The sequence below is a fragment of the Tachysurus vachellii genome, chromosome 11 (genome assembly GCF_030014155.1).
Source record: "Tachysurus vachellii isolate PV-2020 chromosome 11, HZAU_Pvac_v1, whole genome shotgun sequence".
Lineage (NCBI taxonomy): Eukaryota > Metazoa > Chordata > Actinopteri > Siluriformes > Bagridae > Tachysurus > Tachysurus vachellii.
This window is the reverse complement of record NC_083470.1, coordinates 22383091-22401135: the sequence shown is the minus strand read 5'-3', so window position 1 is coordinate 22401135 and position 18045 is coordinate 22383091. Positions and strand designations below refer to the sequence as shown.

The 18045-nt window shown below is 38.2% G+C and overlaps 2 protein-coding genes across 6 annotated transcripts in view; both read right to left on the bottom strand.

Moving 5' to 3' along the window:
* sorbs3 (sorbin and SH3 domain containing 3) overlaps positions 1-10449 on the bottom strand; it is a 53288-nt gene extending 42839 nt beyond the window's left edge. For 2 of the 5 annotated variants that reach the window (XM_060880648.1, XM_060880649.1), the window contains exon 1: positions 3523-3706. In XM_060880648.1, coding sequence (XP_060736631.1) covers positions 3523-3573 — 51 coding nt within the window. In that variant the 5' untranslated portion in view covers positions 3574-3706. Of the gene's footprint in view, positions 1-3522; positions 3707-8447; positions 8548-10347 lie in introns of those variants that run through there. The other 3 variants (XM_060880651.1, XM_060880650.1, XM_060880652.1) reach the window with 3 other exon arrangements.
* Positions 10450-14980: 4531 nt separating this feature from the next.
* Positions 14981-17501, bottom strand: LOC132853507 (E3 ubiquitin-protein ligase NEURL3-like). The gene is made up of 4 exons (XM_060881306.1): positions 17352-17501; positions 16012-16515; positions 15532-15699; positions 14981-15343 (listed from the first exon to the last, which is right to left on the bottom strand). The coding sequence occupies exons 1-4, from the start codon at positions 17422-17424 to the stop codon at positions 15162-15164; spliced, it is 927 nt and encodes a 308-aa protein (XP_060737289.1). The 5' UTR covers positions 17425-17501; the 3' UTR covers positions 14981-15161.
* Positions 17502-18045: the final 544 nt, after the last annotated feature.

Sequence of the window (18045 nt, the reverse complement as noted above, 5' to 3'; positions counted from 1 at the left end):
TTTTATAACACTATAATCCTCACTCGTTCTTCATTACACAAATAGTACACATATACATTTCCCCTGCCCTCATTCACTTTGCTCCATACATGGCTCTGTGTGTCTGCTTACAATCAACCATTATTAACGGATACACACATTAATCAGAAACATCTCTTCTCCATGTATGGACCAGATGCTGCATGCCGTTTTATAGTGAAGAGCCAGAAAGTCCTTCAGGCTCAAAACTCATTAAGGGATTCACTCGGACACGGTTTCGAAACGTGCCTAGGTCTCTGTTCGGATGTTTGCTCTGCTCATACTTCTCAGTCTTTTACCCTCTATTTACCTTTAACATTTGCTGCTGCGATATGATCTTCATTTAGTTTTAAAATGTATGGTAACGTTTAGTTGTATGAAGGTTTATGAAACAAATAAGCTGATTCAACGCTTCATGTTCTGCTTCTTAGGAGGAACTCGCTTGCTAGCAAAATATGGAAAAAACACAAAGCCCATTTTCTGTAACTCTTGGAATGCTGTTCTACATGTTTCTATTGAGTATTTGCTTAAGCAGAGGCAACTTAATATTCTGCATTGTGGCTTTACATTTTTCTCTGGTTTTCTCAGGCCATCCAACAGAGTGATTCAGTAGACCACAGCTCTAAAATCTGCATTTGGAGCAAGGACAGCTAAAGCATGGAATGTCCGTTATTATCGGTAGCGCTGGACGCAAGCGGTTTCCCAGTGGAAGCAGAGTCATATATCAGCCATAGTACACTAATGAGGCAACAGGTCTGTTTTAGGTTAAACAGAGATATATAGTCAAGTAGCATACATCACTTCTGAGGCTGAATTTCCTGCACACACTCTGTGAAATATCACAGATCCGAACACCCAGCTCTTACTGTACCTTTTGTATGTGTTAAATATCACAGATCACATTAGAACAGTGCTATTCATCTCATCTAGTATTGGTCAAGCACTACTTAAGTCTTTTTACCAAAAAATGAAATTTGTGCCTGTTTTGTTGTGTTCAAGTTCACCATTGAATGTCTTTGTCATGTCCTACTCCACAGTGATGGTTAATATGAAGCTCAGTATAAAGTAGACACTCAGAACTGTAGCTTTTATAACTATTTCTGTTTTTCCCTATACTATTTACAGGCAATATATTCATAGATAGGTTCTGATAAAATGAAAGCACACAAATGTTTCTGTATTCAAAGTAAATGTTGATATCAAACCCATGTCTGTTCTTTGAAATGCCCCAGGAGCTTGTTCATAAGACTCTAAAATTCTAACATGTTATCTTCAACCACTAAAGGTTAGTGTAAGGTTATCCCAACAGCGGGAAAAACACACGTCTCACAATGAAAGCCAATGAGTCCTGACTCATTTTATATCAGACATGTAGCAATAAAATCATTCATTTTTACACTGATTGAAAAAGTTGATTTCCATTCCTCCGCTGAACAGTTCATAAAGTATTCAAAAAAGTCGCAAACTGTAGTCAGCATGATGGTAAGAGTGGGCGCATAGGAGCTACCGAAAGGAAAAATAATTAGTAGGATGGATTTTAATTAAAATGTTTTGCTAGTTTATTTAAACATATATTCAGATTTATTACTCCAAGTTCTAGCCTTACTACCATTACATAGCTACCTTATCTACTGTAGAGACCTTGTCGACAGTTTAGCACAATATAACTATTAATATTAGCTAGCATTTTAGCAACCTTGGATACTAGTTAGTTTATCTGTTTCAAACAATATAGCAGCAAAGTTAGCTATGTATATGTCCTTTGTGATGCAATGCATTTTAATCTAATGTTATCTAGCTTGCTAGCAACCTTACCTGTTTGTATCTAATGTGTGTCTAATGTTTAATCTTATAGAGATCTGTTTACAAAATACCACATGTCTTCTGTTGTTAGCTAGCAGAAAACGTGTGTGCTGATGTTAGCCAGCTTGGTAGTAACCTTGTAACTTGTTCGACACAAAATAGTAGTCTAATGTTAGCTAACTACTGTAGTTGTGACCCAGTCTACTAGTAATATGAATGTGGGTGCTAGCTTGCTAGTGATTTGGTTGTTGACATCATAATGCTGTTAGATATCCACATTTATTAGAGATCGATGGGAAAGCTATATACTGCTTCAGCATCTCTCTCTCTCTCTCTCTCTCTCTCTCTCTCTCTCTCTCTCACACACACACACACTCACACACACACAATCCCTAGACACTCACACTAATGGACTTGACACCACTCACATTTACCTACAAAGAACTGGGAAGACAGCTAGAGAAAAGGAAAGGAACCAGATTAAACCCTGACCACTTAATGCATAAATCTTTCTTTTAGGAACATGAGGAAAGTTCTTACTCGTGCATGTAAAAAAAGAAGAAGGGAAGAAAGACTTTGAACGCACGAAGACGAGGCAGAAAGCTCAGCAGGTTACCATTTATGTTCTTTTAAAAGCCTGGAGATAAACTTTCATATAATTTTTTTTGTAATTTGCATTTGTAATATTATAATGTGCATGATAATCCTCATATCACTCGAAATGATACAGATAGTCTAATACCAAGGTGCTGTTGAATTCTTGATTCTGATTGGTCAGAAAAAGGTGATTATTTATCAAATCACAGGTTCATATTAATGCACATATTGTAATACATTATACTGGATATTCCAAAGAAACTATACACAGGATTTCTTTTGTCTTATAAAATATATAGAAGCAAAAACATTACTAAAATTAACTCATTATAATTGTAGCAAACTTATCTACAGTTCTATAAAATATAATAGTTATTATGTACTATAATTTGAGCTACAGCTACTGGTGTACAAAATATGCTAGTTTAGTCTAATGTCTAGCTTTTCTTGCTTTTTATTAACCTTTGATACTATATTAATATTAATGCACTTATTAATTATAATACAATTACAGGAAATACTGGAAATTGTAAGACAAGTAACTGGAAAATGAGCTGAAACTAAATGGATTTATTTAAAAGTAAACACAATCCATAATGAATGAATTCCTTTTATAGAAACATATATTGTTAACTCTGATAGCTAAGATTAGCCAATCAAACTCACCAATCACAATGAACATACAGTTAGTTAGACAGCTTTACACTGTTTACACTGTTATCCAATTTCCCAGACCTTTAATAAGAAAAATAAAGATTTCCATACGCCACCCAGGATCATTCTAAATCATTTCAGCACCAGGTTTCTGTTCCAGAGTCTCCTTTAAAACAAATCAGAGGCGCTCAATATGTAAATCCACTGAGAAGTCGCAAAAGGTAGATTTTTAAACTCACTGAAAACAAACCTGTTCAGAAAGCATCACATGTTATATTTTTCATTCCCTGACCCACGTGAGAACCTATTTCTACTCAGAAAGACATGACATGACAGTTCACCAGAAGTTGAACTTTCTGAATGAAGCTCTGAAGGCCTGGATAAGGACTACAGATACAGATAAGTGGTAAAGTTTGAGCGTTGCTATGGAATAGGGAAAAATGAACTCACCAAAGTCTGTGTCAGAGATCTGTTGGAGTGTGTGATGGTACTGCTGTGCATAGAGTCCTTAGGAAAACACAGCCTCACTCCTACACACACACTCTCAGACTGCACATCTGACCGCCTCAGACCTCCTGTTACATACTCTCTCTCTCTCTCTCTCTCTCTCACTCTCTCCCTCTCCCTCTGTCAGATCTCACCGACCATATATGTATTCTCCCTCTTTCTCTCATTCACACACTCCCTCTCTTTTACTCTTACATTTAACCTCTATTCACTCCCTTGATAGAGTAACTACATGCACGAACACACACACACACGCACACACTTTTAGCTCTGCCTGGGGTGAACGTCCCGGTCACCAAGGGTTGCCGTGGAAACGATCAGGCAGCGTATACTTGACTTGTTCTTGGCTGACTTTCTGCACTTACGAGTGACATTTCACCAAACTCATTCTTTGTACTAATAAGCTGATATTTCTACAGCATGCTGATAAAAAAACAAAGGAAGTCAAATAAAAAACAGCCCCACCCTCTTAACCATGCTATTCTTCCTTCTTATTTCTTTCTTTCTACAGCTGCAACTTAAAAAAGAACAGGTTTCTCTAAATGACTTGACAAATGACTGACATAAGCCTGGAGTAAACACTATCATGAATCCCATGATACCCGTACGCTGAGGTCAGCTGTACACCGATGTTATAGAGCTAGAGATTAAGATTTTCTGCAAGTTCAGACATCGCCCCTGAAACAATTGCGTGTTAGAAATACATTACAGGTTTATGCAATGTGGCTAGCCGAGCCCCTCCGTGAGCGTTAAACTAGCATGGCTATACATGTCCGACCTCACGCCCTCATTTAAAACAGTTTACTCACACAGACAGGTGATTTCATTACTTCATTATTTTGAAGAGACGTGGAAATTGATGCTTCTTTCCAAACTGTGAGATCATGGTTTATTTTAGGCACAAAATCTGGGAAGGGACCACCAGGCTGTAGTTGGTTTCACAAAACCAAGGAAGTGCATTTTTGATAAAATATCTGGCACTGATACCTGAAATTACAACTGTGCCTTTTGAATTCTTGAATGTGATGGATGGAAGGCCTTGATTTAATTTGTATAACAGCATTTTTTGACAATAGTTTCGGTAATGACAGTATTTCAGTAATTGAAATGATTTGTTTCTATTAATGCACTCAATCTAATGAAACAATCATTTCTGCAGTAGTAACTAATTTACAGGGACTTGTTATGGGTTAATTATATGTGCTAATGATTACTTTTTTGTTAAAGTTATGTGTTTTTACCCACCTGTATTCTGACCTCCGGTACAGACCATAATAAAGCCACATCTGCCCTTTGAAGTCACCTTGCTCTACAAATGTTTTCTTGGTCACTTCTACACACATAATTTGTTGTTCTTGGATCACAGTATAGAGATGCAGTGGATAAAATCAAGGGTAAAAAATGTTGTGCTTGAATCCACCCTGATTTGTTTGGCATCTTTCCATCCCCAGCGTAGCGAAAGAATGCTGTGAACATATTGTATACGCTATAACAAACATCTGAAACAGGCAACCTGAAGTAATAATACACACCGTGATCTGCCGAAACTTGGATTAACTCTGAAAAATTCCCCAAGGACAAAAAATGTTAACAAAGCCGGGTCGTAAACAGGATTATTTGTCTTGAAGTTGATGGAATAGTTTCTGTTTAACGTTGCTAAGACACAGAATCTAAACCAGTTCTCCCACAGGTGAAGAGTTTCAGTTTAGGCCACATGGCCTGCAGGAGAGGCGTTATATAACTGGGAGTTCAGGTGACAAGCTTCATTATTCCAGCAGCATGCAGTCAGATGTTTGTACACACAAATGCACACACACACACATGCACACAAACAGTATACATGAGATATGCATGATTACTTTGGTCAGTGAGTTAACAGTCTGTGAGTGTGTGTGTGTGTGTGTAAGGATGTCTGTTTATAAAGGTCTCTGACTCTCTAGAGCTGTAGGAGTCAGCAGCTTTTTAATAATTCAGTGGTTTGGAAGGAGGCAGTGTAACTCAAACTAGTACCCTAAGTTTGTGTGTGTGTGTGTGTGTGTGTGTGTGTGTGTGTGTGTGTGTGTGTGTGTGTGTGTGTGTCTTGCATTTGTAAAGCATTTATTTTCAAAGACTACTAAAAAGGAGAAGAGATGAGAAGGGAAGAGAAGAGAAGAGAAGAGAAGAGAAAGGGAAAAAAGGAGAAGAGAAGGCCCAGATATACACACATCCCTCATCCTACCTGCCAAAAGCAAAGCCATTAAAGCAGCACAGACTGCACACATACTGTAGCTGTCCAAACTCATCAGGATTGTCCAATTTAGGAAAGGTATTCAACTTCTTTATTATATCAAGCAGAAATAACTGAAATAATAGTATAGTTTGAACCAAACATTAAGGCAGTTTAATTAACAACAGTCGTGACAATATGGAAGGAACGACTATGGCTATGGGCAAGGCCCAGTGTTATGTAAGACTGTGTGAGTTTGTTTAACAACCATGCAAATATTTACTTTTAACACTGTGATGCTTATACTGCATAGATCTACATGAAGTACAGAGCATAAGAAAAATGACCATGCTTTTGGGTCTGTGGGAATTTTAGAATTAAGTTATGTTCTTTTATATACACGTGTGGAAAAATGACAATAAAGCTTAAGTTTGGTTGAGTTGAGTTATAACCATTGTTCCCAACAACCAATCATTATTACCAATCAACACTATAAACTAATCATTGTTCAGCTTTGTTTGTCCCGCATGCACACCTCTATGATCTTCTATAAAATCAAATCAATTTATTCCATCTGTAACTGTTTCCTTCATGTCTATTTTCTGTATTTTCTTGTAATTCTGTTCTTTTTTTATTCAAATAAAAAAGATTCATTGTATATGAAAATCAGTCTATGATGTCACCTGGTGAATTTTAATAACAGTTTGAGCATCACTTCTTTATTACGTTCTCCTAAAAAGACTTGGCACCATAAAAATCACACGTGAAAGTAGAAGTTACACATTCATGAACTTAATGAAAAGAGTTCATCTTAGGCATTATATGCTTTAGTTTTCTCTTCCTATCAAATGCATCAGTCAAATTGCATAACCTAAAAGGTCAACTTGATCCAATGAAACTAATACAGTGGAGATATGGTTTAGGGTGAATTAGCTATACACATAAGCAGCTACGCATATACTCCTTCAAAATAAAAGCAGCCCTGTGGTCAATACAACAATATCTTTGGTTTGGCTGTAACATTTATCATCTATGACCTCTTGCTTGTGACATTGCAGGAGACACTTTTCCTGCCACAGTAGTTATTTGAGCAAATGAACAAATGCTATTTCACTGAAGGGGAAAGAACAGCAGATGTGAAAAGTGCATCAGATTCAGATGGTAGATGGTACTTTTGTTTTGTCTGGTGAGGTTTGACTTTTTTGAGGTTTGGCTAAATTGTGAGCTAAATGTGGGCTAAGACAAAAAAATGCTTTGGTTGATTAGCCTGCTAACATTTTGTTGTTGGCTGCTCTGGATTAGTAACAACATCCTCACTAAGATGGATATTTGTGGACTGTAATGAAAATATACCTGATAAGACAGATTAGCTAAACTTCAGGGAAGCTTGCTGCCGAGCTGAGCCACTGAATCTTTCATAGTTTCCTACTGTATTGGCCATACAGTATACTGCACTACCTACGTGTAGAAGCCATTTTGTTTTGCACTATACAGTACACCTTTGCAGGGATGAGGAAACCATTTGGGACCATGGTCTACTTTCAGCTAATCCCTGTTACCATTGGAACCATCAGCATAGTTACAGTATACAGTATAGTTAATGTTATCAAACATTTGCCTTGCTTCTCAGTCCCAGTAAAAAAGGCGTGACCTCTGTGCCTGTCAGTCACAGTGAAGGAGGTGTGACCTGTGTGTCTGTGATTCATTATGAATCTGTCAGTCACAGTGTAGTTCCTTTGTCTGTCTAACCTAGGGAAGGAGGTGCGGCCTTATGAAGAACAGATAGAAGTTAAGGCTATGTGTCATAGTGAAGGAGGTGTGGCCTTTGTGCCAATCAGTCACTTGTATTGGAGTCATGGCCTTCCACTCTTCAAAGCTAAAACTGCACAACCTGAACAATTGCATGATGCCGTGTGATAGACTGGCATTCCATCAAGGGTGTTTTCCCACCTTATTCCCAAGTGTCCTGGGACAGGCTCCAGATGCACCACACCTCCGATGAGGATACAGCACATACTTAGACAAATGAACTAAATTTTAAACAGCACTGAAACACAATGCATCCGATCTGCTTTTTTAAAATATTAAAGAGTAATACTGCAATAAGAAATGAAATTTGTTATACAATACCTAAAGTACTGTAGTAGCAGGACAAATATAGATCCGTGGACAAGTGATGAAATCTCCCAGATTATACGAATCACGATGACGTATTAAATATTGTATGATAAATTTAGAAACAAAGTTTGTGAGACAAAAACAAAGAGCTACTCCAGAATTAAATGTCTTCAGTGTTCACCCTAATGCTGACATTCAGTTTAGTCCAATTCCACAATGCAGCTTGGAAAATATGCCACTAGTGAATAAAACAATGGCACTCATACAGCACTGCTCAGCATATGGGTTTGTTTCCCATTTTGCAGTCACACACTGACACACATCGCTCGGAATTCCAGCAGATCAGGCTGTGCTGGCTGCCACAGTTCACATGAGGATATTAAAGTCTCATTTCTCAATAGACAAGATTGGAGATTTGAATTGGAGTAAACATGCACAAAGGAAGTCATTAGAAACACAAGAGCACACATGGTAAGTGTTAGCTAGTGAATAGTGAACGCAGAATGTGTGTGAATTCAGTGACAGGAGAGAAACTGGTACCTACTGTTAGATGAAGTTCCAGTGAAACAGTTAAAGCGAGGGAGCGAGGGATTGAGAGAAGCAGGGAAAGACTCTGTTCTGTTTTGGGCTGGGGGCGTCTACTAATGGGCTGTGCTTCTGTGAGTCTGTGAGCAAACCAGAAACACCCACACATACACATACACACATAAACACACGCACACACACCTCACAGGGCCTAACAAGTTGGGGGTCTCCATAATAGTTTCCATCCAACACACACACATGTACAGATGGAAATAATAGAAACTCCAGCATGTTCTCAGAGGCAACTCCCTCTTCTGATTTAGAATCAGGAGAACAAACCCATTTCCTCTCACTGTTTGAAAGCAGCGGTGCGGGTTTGATCTCTGTCATGTGGACATACAGCTGGCACATCTGCCGAATGCACATCTGCCTTGTTAGAGCAAATGGATACTTTTTTGCTTCACTGTTAACAGAAAGGCAGCCAGAAGAAGGTTTAATCAATATGTTGATTCGTTCTTTCTTTCATTCAGATCCTGAAAGCATTTTATCTTAATCAGGCTCCAGTCCACCTCCTGGCATGTTTCTGGATCGAACACGCGGTGAACATGTATAGAAACGATACATAAACCATAACAACACATCACCTGACTTCATAATTGAACCTGGGACCCTGAAGCAGGTAGGCGGCAATGTGACAATGCACGACTCAGTGTAGATTCCAATTATAATCTCTGATTGGTCAGAAGGTGTTGATTTTGTATAACAGCACCTCTGACAGTTGTTCAGGTTTATATTAATAAGCTTGTTTTAATACATTATCCTTTACTTCTATAGTTAAATCTCATTCCCAGGCACTTGTACAGTCATGACACATGGCACATGACTTACTAACTGTTTATAGCTGATATAACTTTGCACTATAAATTTTGTCTATCAATAAAAGTAACTATACAAATGGTTAAAAGTATAAAATGTCAATGTTTATTTTACAAGAAAAGTAATAACCTGAAAATGTGCTATTAAATAGGAAATTGCTGTGTTACAAAAGCAACATGTTGGGCCATGCGGTTATAGAAAAGTAACTTGATTGTTTTGTTTTTTTCTTATGTAAATGCATCCAGCTCTCCATAGCACACTCCATAGCTGCCAAACCAAAACTCCTTCCAGTACATTAGGTCGTAACATTCATGGTCCTTGAGCTCTGCCCTGTTCTGAGTTTGCGACCACATTTTGCTTATCGTTTTTTTTTTTTAGCATAAAAAAGGAAACATGGAACAGCAAAGCAAAGCAAAGTCAACTGTAAAAAGCTGATCTGCATATTATGAGCTGTACAGACTTGCAATCTGATTTAAATCCGGTTGATATCTGGATTCAATTAAAGCAATAGTAAAGGACTGTGGGTAAAATTGTGTCGTGACAAAAAGCACAAAGCATGACGCGGATAATCAGAATCAGTGTGAACAGAGATGGACTAAAATGTTCGATGAGGTTTTGCGCTAACATTTATGGAGCCCTTGTGTGCAGTCAGTGGAGATATTGCAAACGATGGAACTCTCTCTCTCTCTGTCTCTCTCTCACACACACACACACACATATTCAGCTGGAAGAGATCATTGTTTCTCTCACAGTTTCCATGCTCAGCTCCAGCTCCAGGCTGGCATGCCGGTTAACTGGCCCTTAATGTGCCTCTGTTATGCTCATCAACTGCCAACAATCATTAATCTCATCTCAATTCTTCTGCATTTACAATCCTGACATTTTGGAAGAACGCCAAACATATGTCTCTAACTAAACACAGCGCTAAACATACTGTCAAACCTCTATGCAAGTCTCAACACCTAGATACATTGTAAGAGGTTCCACAAGACTGCATGTCCATCTGCAAAAGTGCCAAACAGATTTCTGGCTGTAATACTTACTCATGTGTAGCAAATTCAGATGAAGAGCAATCGGTGATCCAGGGAAACTGGAAATGCTCTGTGTAAACAGCATGAATCTTGCCCTTCCCTTTGATTATCAGCAGCTTAAAGCCGGACAGGCAGGTACTTTGCACCTGACGTGGAGCGAAACGTCTCAGGTAGGCCGGGTTATATAACATACAAACCACTTAAATGTGACACGTGTCTTCACCTATAAACCTCATCACATCTATTTATGATTTAATATCAATTCTAAACATTAGTTAGTGTTTTAATGCTTAGATGATTCTGCTTAAATATTGAAGATACAAGATTTGTCACAGACACAGTTCTACATCTAGATTAGAATTACAACTAATTTAACTGATACAACTTGGAGTGAATTGAAAACCTTTTCAGCTTTAAAAGATATAAATGGTACGTTTTTTATTTAAATGTATCCCGAATGAACTAGCCTGGGGCAACTGTGGTGAGGAAAAACTTGCAGAAATGATGTTAGGAGAAAAACCTTTCAGAAACCAGACATATTAAAAAATAAGAAATAAATAAGAAACAGAATATTTTTTCAAAATGTACAAAAACCTACGTTCAGTTGTGTTATCAGGTGCACTGTCACTTACATCATGACTAAAACATTTGGGTGTACATTTGAAAATCTTTCACAAAGTTATTATTTTCAATGAGTTTGTGGGGAAAAAAGCTATTGTTAATGTGTTTTGATGTAAATTTTGTCAAGCTGAATAAGAAAGATCCAAAACCAACAACATTTCTTCAGTTCTGTGTGTAGAAACATGCAACCTACTGTAACTTAACAGTTAAACATGAGGACTATGGTGCTTCTTCCTGAAAGGCATGGATTAAAATATCTCTAAAGTTTTTTTTATATAGCAATCTAGTCACTAATGTGTTTGTTGTTGCTGTGTTGCTTTATATTTTGGCAATCGTTCCACAGGTTGTCGTTCCACCGTGTCACATGGTGGTAATGCTAGTACACTTACAATGGCATTTAGTAGGAAAAAAGTCATAAAAAAAATTAGGGCTTAAGAGTAATGTTTGCAATGATCTTTAACGTCAAGTAAACAAAAACACAAAACAACATAGATGTAACAGAGACTCAAATTTTCCGAATGCAATGCAGCTGAACGACGCTGAGACTCGGCTCGGCCAGCAGGTAATATAGGAGATGTTGAGAGCAACGGTGTTGACAGCGGTGTTAGCATGAAGCTGATCTGTTTGAGCACATTTTACAGATGAGGAGGAGGTGAGAGAGCTAGAGAGACTAAAGGTCTTTGGGGGCAGTTTGGTCAAAAACAGAGTACAGGAAATTGAGCAGTATGAGAGCTGTCATGTGGACCAGCAAGAGTACTGTGGTACAGATCCTGAGAATGTAGTGTAGGAGGTGATGGGAGTTCGGTTGCATCGGACCTGTGTTGCAATTAAAAGAGCCGAGGTGCCCATAAAAGCACCAAAATAATTAACTCTATAAAATGTACTACAGTTCATCTTGTTGTGTTCTCCATGCACATTTTTATTAAGTAAGATTAACACAAATGCATCTACAGAGTCCGTGCCCACTGTGAAAACCCTGTAAAGCTCCTCTGCAGAGGTAGAGGTGAAACCAGCACAGGCACCGCTGTCACAACAGCAATGTAGGAGTAATGAAGAAAATCAAGAACCAAAGTGAAAATAGAACCGTATACATATCAATGAAAGGAGTTGACAACTTAAGAAGTCTTGGATGCCATGTTCATTAGAAAGATGAATATTGTTGTTAGAAGTAGATCAGGGTGGAGCAGATTTTTTCCTGCAAATGTTAAGAAAGACTGCAAAACAAAGACTCCTGGAGAAAGGAAAATAACTTTTTTGATCACTGCCATGCCAGGAACTTGCCATTAAATTGCCAAAGGAAACACAGCGTGAGCAGGAAACTACTGAGAAAGGCAGAAAGAAAAAGGGGTTTTAGGAAGAAGGACACAGTGAGCTCATATTTTCACTGCCCTTGGTGTTAATATCACCTTTTAGTTTTCACCTTGAGTAAAGACCAGCACAAAAAGTCTACTTTTTCCCTCCACTGACTTTTCCATCTTGTTTTAATCTGTCTTATCTATGTCTCCTTATTGCGTTCTTCATCTTCTCTTCTTGTTCTTTCTAGTTAGTCCCCTTCTTTGGTTTATTTTGCCATCTATAATAAATGTTCCTAACTGTGTAAACAACAACAACCGAAAGTTTTCGCATTTTTCGCATCTCTCCCAGCCTTTCCCTTTCTTTAGCTTTTCCCTCCTCCTCCCCAGAGTCACTGAACTGAGCTAATACACATCTATTAACTTCACATTTCTGTTTACAGAAAATCTATGGGAAAATATTTTCAAGCTAAATATTTGACTTCATGACTAAGAAGTCATAATGGCTATATAATAGTAGAGGCTCAACATTTAAAGATCTGGGTTACTGATGAGAGGGTTGAAGGTTCAAGCTGTTGTGTCCTTGAGCAAGGCCCTTAACCCTCTCTGCTCCAGGATATGTTATCAAGCCTGACCCTGTGCTCTAAACCTAACTCTCTACAAGTTTTTTCCTCAATTATCCTATTCTAAAATTAGTATCTGTCGCCCTCTACTGGTTACACCCACTATTCCACATACGTTCCTTCACAAATTTCATATCTAATTACAAATGTCCTAATATTTCTCAGTAAGTTATGGAACCTATATCTGGCTGTAGGTACCACAGGGGGTGACGATATGAAATAAGATTCTGTTACATATGAAATGCTACAAGGTTTTTGGAAACAGCACCTTAATGGTCATACAACGTGTTATTTCAGTGCTAAACAGACAGTCATAACTTTTGTGTTGCTGTTTCTGTGTATTTGTGTGTGTGTGTGTGTGTGTGTGTGTGTGTGTGTGTGTGTGTGTGTGTGTGTGTGTATTGTGAGGGGGAGAGAGAGAGAGAGAGAGAGAAAGAGTGTTGTGTGTATTGTAAAAGAGCGTGTGTGTTTGTGTGTGTGTGAGTGTGAGAGTGAGTGAGTGTGTGTGTGTGTGTATTGAGAAAGAGAGAGAGAGAGAGAGAGAGAGAGAGAGAGAGAGAGAGGGAGAGAGAGAAAGAGTGTGTGTGTATTGTAAAAGAGCGTGTGTGTGTTTGTGTGTGTGAGAGTGAGTGAGTGAGTGAGTGAGTGTGTGTGTGTGTGTGTGTGTGTGTGTGTGTCGCACGTGACCGTTTGCGTTTTAGCATCCAATAGATTTCGGCGTCTGCGCTTTTGTCCAATAACGTAGTTTCATGCAAATGTAATAAATTCAGTGTTTTCATTGGTCCAATTGAAAACTCTTGCATTCATTTGACCCTAGTTATTATTCGTGCATTAACCCAATATTCGTTTAAAAATGTCGCATTTTTTTCTCAGTCCCAAACCACATCTGGCTAACAGCAGTATGAATTTACTGTTCTGCACAGTACACACTGCAAGTGCAAAAGGAAGAGCACTGGGGATCACAAATGTCTGGGTTTGATTGGACGTTATGCAAGGCTTTATTAAGTCTACAATTACCTAAATAACCAAAATATTTGGTCTAGAGGAGGTCATTCTTCATTGGTGTGAATTACTGTGTAGTCAGGTAAGATTATGGAAAGTTTTGAAAAATATTTCTTACCAAACGTGTAGGGATTCAGCAATTACTCACATCCTGTTTGTAAGGGGATTTCTTTTGTCATGTGATTATTGCAAGTGTAAGTGTAAATTTATGGCATCATCAACAACAACAATCATCATCATCATCATCATCAGATTCCTCAAAGCAACAACAATAACAACAACAACACACACACACACACACAAAGGTACATCTCTTTAATGCATACTTTAAAAATGGTTATACACCCTGTTCTGCACCACACTTACAACATAAACACTTCAGATGTGCTCAAATCTTTTTTGCTCTCTCCTTCTTCTCTTCTTCTTCATCTCGTCCAAGCAGGACAGGACGCCTATGTAATGACAGAATATCCCACTATGTTGTTTTTAATCTTTCTTTCCAACTTTAAAAATAGACAGATAGATAGATAGATAGATAGATAGATAGATAGATAGATAGATAGATAGATAGATAGATAGATAGATAGATAATCCAAGCCTAATTATAATGAGTTTTTAATCAAATGATTCTGTAGGTGTAACAAACTTCCTGGTAGCTAAAATATTATTTGAGGTGGTCTGTGAATTTTACAGTTAAAAGACTATCTGATATCCAGTATCAAAACAAGAGCTCAACTAAATATTTGTATTAATTTGACATGGGGAAGTAAATCAAGCCACACAGCCTAGTTTTTCATCAGAACTAACTTTTGTGCCTGGACAAGAACAGATGTATTTCTTAATGCTGCCAAAAAATGTTTGGGAAAATACGGTGATGTCACACTCACACATGGATTTACCTCGGGTTTTCCTTACAGCATGAAAGAGAGCTAAAAACATAATCCGTAGAGTTTAAACAATGATCATGTCTAGAGTTGTCACATGAGTCATACAAACTTCCAGCCAGTGAGTTTGAGAAAACCCTTGAACTGAATTGGTAGAGGGCACTAATTTGTTGCTGCATAAGTATATGAAATAGTGCAAATCAAATCACACAACAAATCACAATTTACATCTTTAGCTTTAATAAATATATTCATTTATGTGTATAAAAGCAATCTTTTTTTACACAGTGTACAAAATATTTACATCAGAATATAATACAGTAGTTATTAATATACAATATTTATATACTTCTGTACATCATCATCTCTCTCACATCTCTCTCTTTTAAATGCTAGTTGCATTTTCAACACAACGGACACTTTCGAATGCACTTTCGACACAACGGGCACCTCCCAAAGTCTTTGATGACCCTGGTGGCACACTGAGAGCACAAACAGGAGTGACCACAGTCCAGGAGCACGCATGCAGTCTCAGAGTAGCACACTACACAGGACTCTTCATCATTTAAGTCGTGTAATCGTACATCTGTGAATGCAAAACAAAAGAGATTATGTAAAAGTGTCTAAGGGGCTGTATTGATATCATGCCCTGGAAAGTCTGTGACGCTAGTTATCACTTTTATAGTAACAATAAGAGATAACTTCCTGACATTGAAGGTGCACTTTCAGCATGATATTTTGCAGAATGAGATCATATTTTATTCCCCTATTTACCTTCAATGTGCTGGAAAAAAGGAGGAGTCAATTCTACACTCTTTCTATTCATCTCCCTCCACAGAATCCCTTCAGGAATCTTGTCATATCCACAGTTCCCCTCTGTAGCCCTGATTTCGGGAACATGGCACGAGCGACGCCTGCTGAATACAGTCTTCTTCTCTGAGCCTGGAATAAATCATAAACAAACAAATCATAAATCACTGATTTATAATTAATAATTTAATAAATTATTTTTTGCAATTTATTTGTTAGACTATATGGCCAAAAGCTTGTGGGCACCTGAACATTACACTGGTATATGCTTGTTGAACATCCCCATCTAGCGTCTAACATTCCCACTTTGTTGTTAGAATGTTAGATGTGTGTGTGTATATGTGTGTGTATGTTTGTGTGTGTGTGTTTGTGTGTGTATGCGTGTGTGTCTGTGTGTGTATGCATGTGTGTGTGTGTGTGTGTATGTGTGTGTGTGAACCTCACCCAGTAGGAGGACAGCGCTTGTCTGGCCGTACACGTCAATCATGGCCCAGATCGGTTTGCTCGTGTCCAACTGCACCATTTTTTCTCTTTTATCAAACCCGTAATCCGTCTGAATGCGAAGGTATCCATTGTGTGTCACACAGCACGTCAGCTCTGTTCGTGGGAAGCAGTAATTGACCGGTACAGGGGTTGCCCAGAATCCCGGAAGGTCGGTGAGTTCAGGAATGGCCAGAGACTGCATGGGAGCGAGCTCGGGTGGCACGGTGGTAAAACCGACCCGGAGCGCACCGTGCCACCCCGCCACCGAGCGCTCCACGCGCATGCGTACTTTCTCCCCGACTAGCAGTGGTCGATTGCTGAAAGTCACACCGTGACGAAACGAGCGCAGATCTCTGGTCGCGCGCCGGTCGCCTGCACTCAACTTTATATTCTGCCCCTTGACTTCGGGGTGAAATGTGAGCGGCCCCAGGCAGTTGTTTCCGCACGTGCAGGGCGGCAAAGTGACTGGAAGGAATATAGACATGATGACTATAGGAGGGCCTTGTGTGTGTAACGCACTTGGCCAATAAACCTGATTCTGATAAACTAATATAGCCAACACATTAGCCTCGTGTAAACATTTAAGTAATGTTTAATGTAAGTAATGTAATGTTTTAGTAGTAATAGTAACAATACACTATACAGACATGCAGAGATTTCAGTTGTCTGTTTCAGTTCTAGACCTTTTTTAGGGTGGCTTCAGCCCCCCTGTCTGTGACCTCAGCCACCCTAAAACTATAAGTATAATTTTTACTTTCATAAATGAACAATAAAAATTACGTTAAAATGCAAGACATGTCGTCGATGGGAAAGAAAATTATTTACCAGTTTGATGCAAGAGCGTTTTTTTTTTACTTTGCTTTTACGCGCGTGCGTTGTAGTGTTTCAAAAGTGCGTTATTTGAACGGAGAAGCACAGGTACGCGCAGCGTGCACACGCACTCAGAGCTGGAGGTGTTTATCTATAATGTTAATCGCCGCAAAGACGGCAACCAAAAGCAGTGAAATTTCACTATTCTTATTACCAGAGTTGTCATATAATATATAATATAAAACTCTTCTTGTTTTAAATTCTTACTGAGGGCTAAGTCCCCCTAAAGATGAAATCCTAGAACCGCCCCTGGTTTTTTCTTATGTTTGAATAAAAACTATGCTCTTCATAGAAAAACCATTCAATAGCATTTAACAAATAACTTTTCATCTTTTATCTAAAACTACAGTAGCTTCTATAACTCTTTTAAATCGTTTCACATGGCGTCATGAAAATAAAACATTTCAAAATGTTCTTTAAAAAAGTCTTACCTTTGTCCTTACGTGTCATCTTTGTGATCTTCTTTACAATGACAGATTTTCCGATTCTAAGCGAATGGAGCATGTGTCTGTATTTATAACGCGTCTCAGCACGTGCTGTGGGTTTGAACTCAAAACATTGCAGATAATAGGACCGAAAGCTAAAGAAGGAGGAGCCCGAAGCGACAGGGAAGGATCTCGGAAAGTAGATTAAAAAAAAAAAAAAAAAACAGCATACAGCATGTTTCCTGTAAACACTAAAACTCTGACACAATTCCCTGTTTTGAAAAAAAAAAAAAGTCTTTTATTTTATTATTGTTTCCAGTGCAATACAGCATTAGTAAATCCAGCCACACTGTAATCACACACTGCTTGATAAATGATGTTGGAGAACCGGGAAAACTGCGGATTTCCCGTTGCATCAGAAACAACAGCTGAAACAGATGTACGGTGTTTCCACTTGATGGCATGAACATGAATGAAATAAATATTATGCTATTTACATTGCATTTGCATTTCTTTTAGCACTTTGGATAAATATGAAACTTTATTAAATCAATTTCTTTATAATATTCTGCCAAGTGGATGTTGGTTAATTATTTTTTTTTTTAATTACAAGGACCATAACTATGGACAAATATATTTGTAGTGTAATTATATACATTCTGGAAGAATGCTTAAATAATTGACTATAAAAATGTGCTTG

Excerpts from the sequence above, each read along its gene's own strand:
- LOC132853507 (XM_060881306.1), bottom strand. The coding sequence starts at position 17,424 with ATGCTCCATTCGCTTAGAATCGGAAAATCTGTCATTGTAAAGAAGATC. Across the intron at positions 16,516-17,351 it reads GATGACACGTAAGGACAAAG|TCACTTTGCCGCCCTGCACG; the intron begins GTAAGACTTTTT and ends TATTCCTTCCAG. Across the intron at positions 15,344-15,531 it reads TTTTTTCCAGCACATTGAAG|ATGTACGATTACACGACTTA; the intron begins GTAAATAGGGGA and ends TTGCATTCACAG.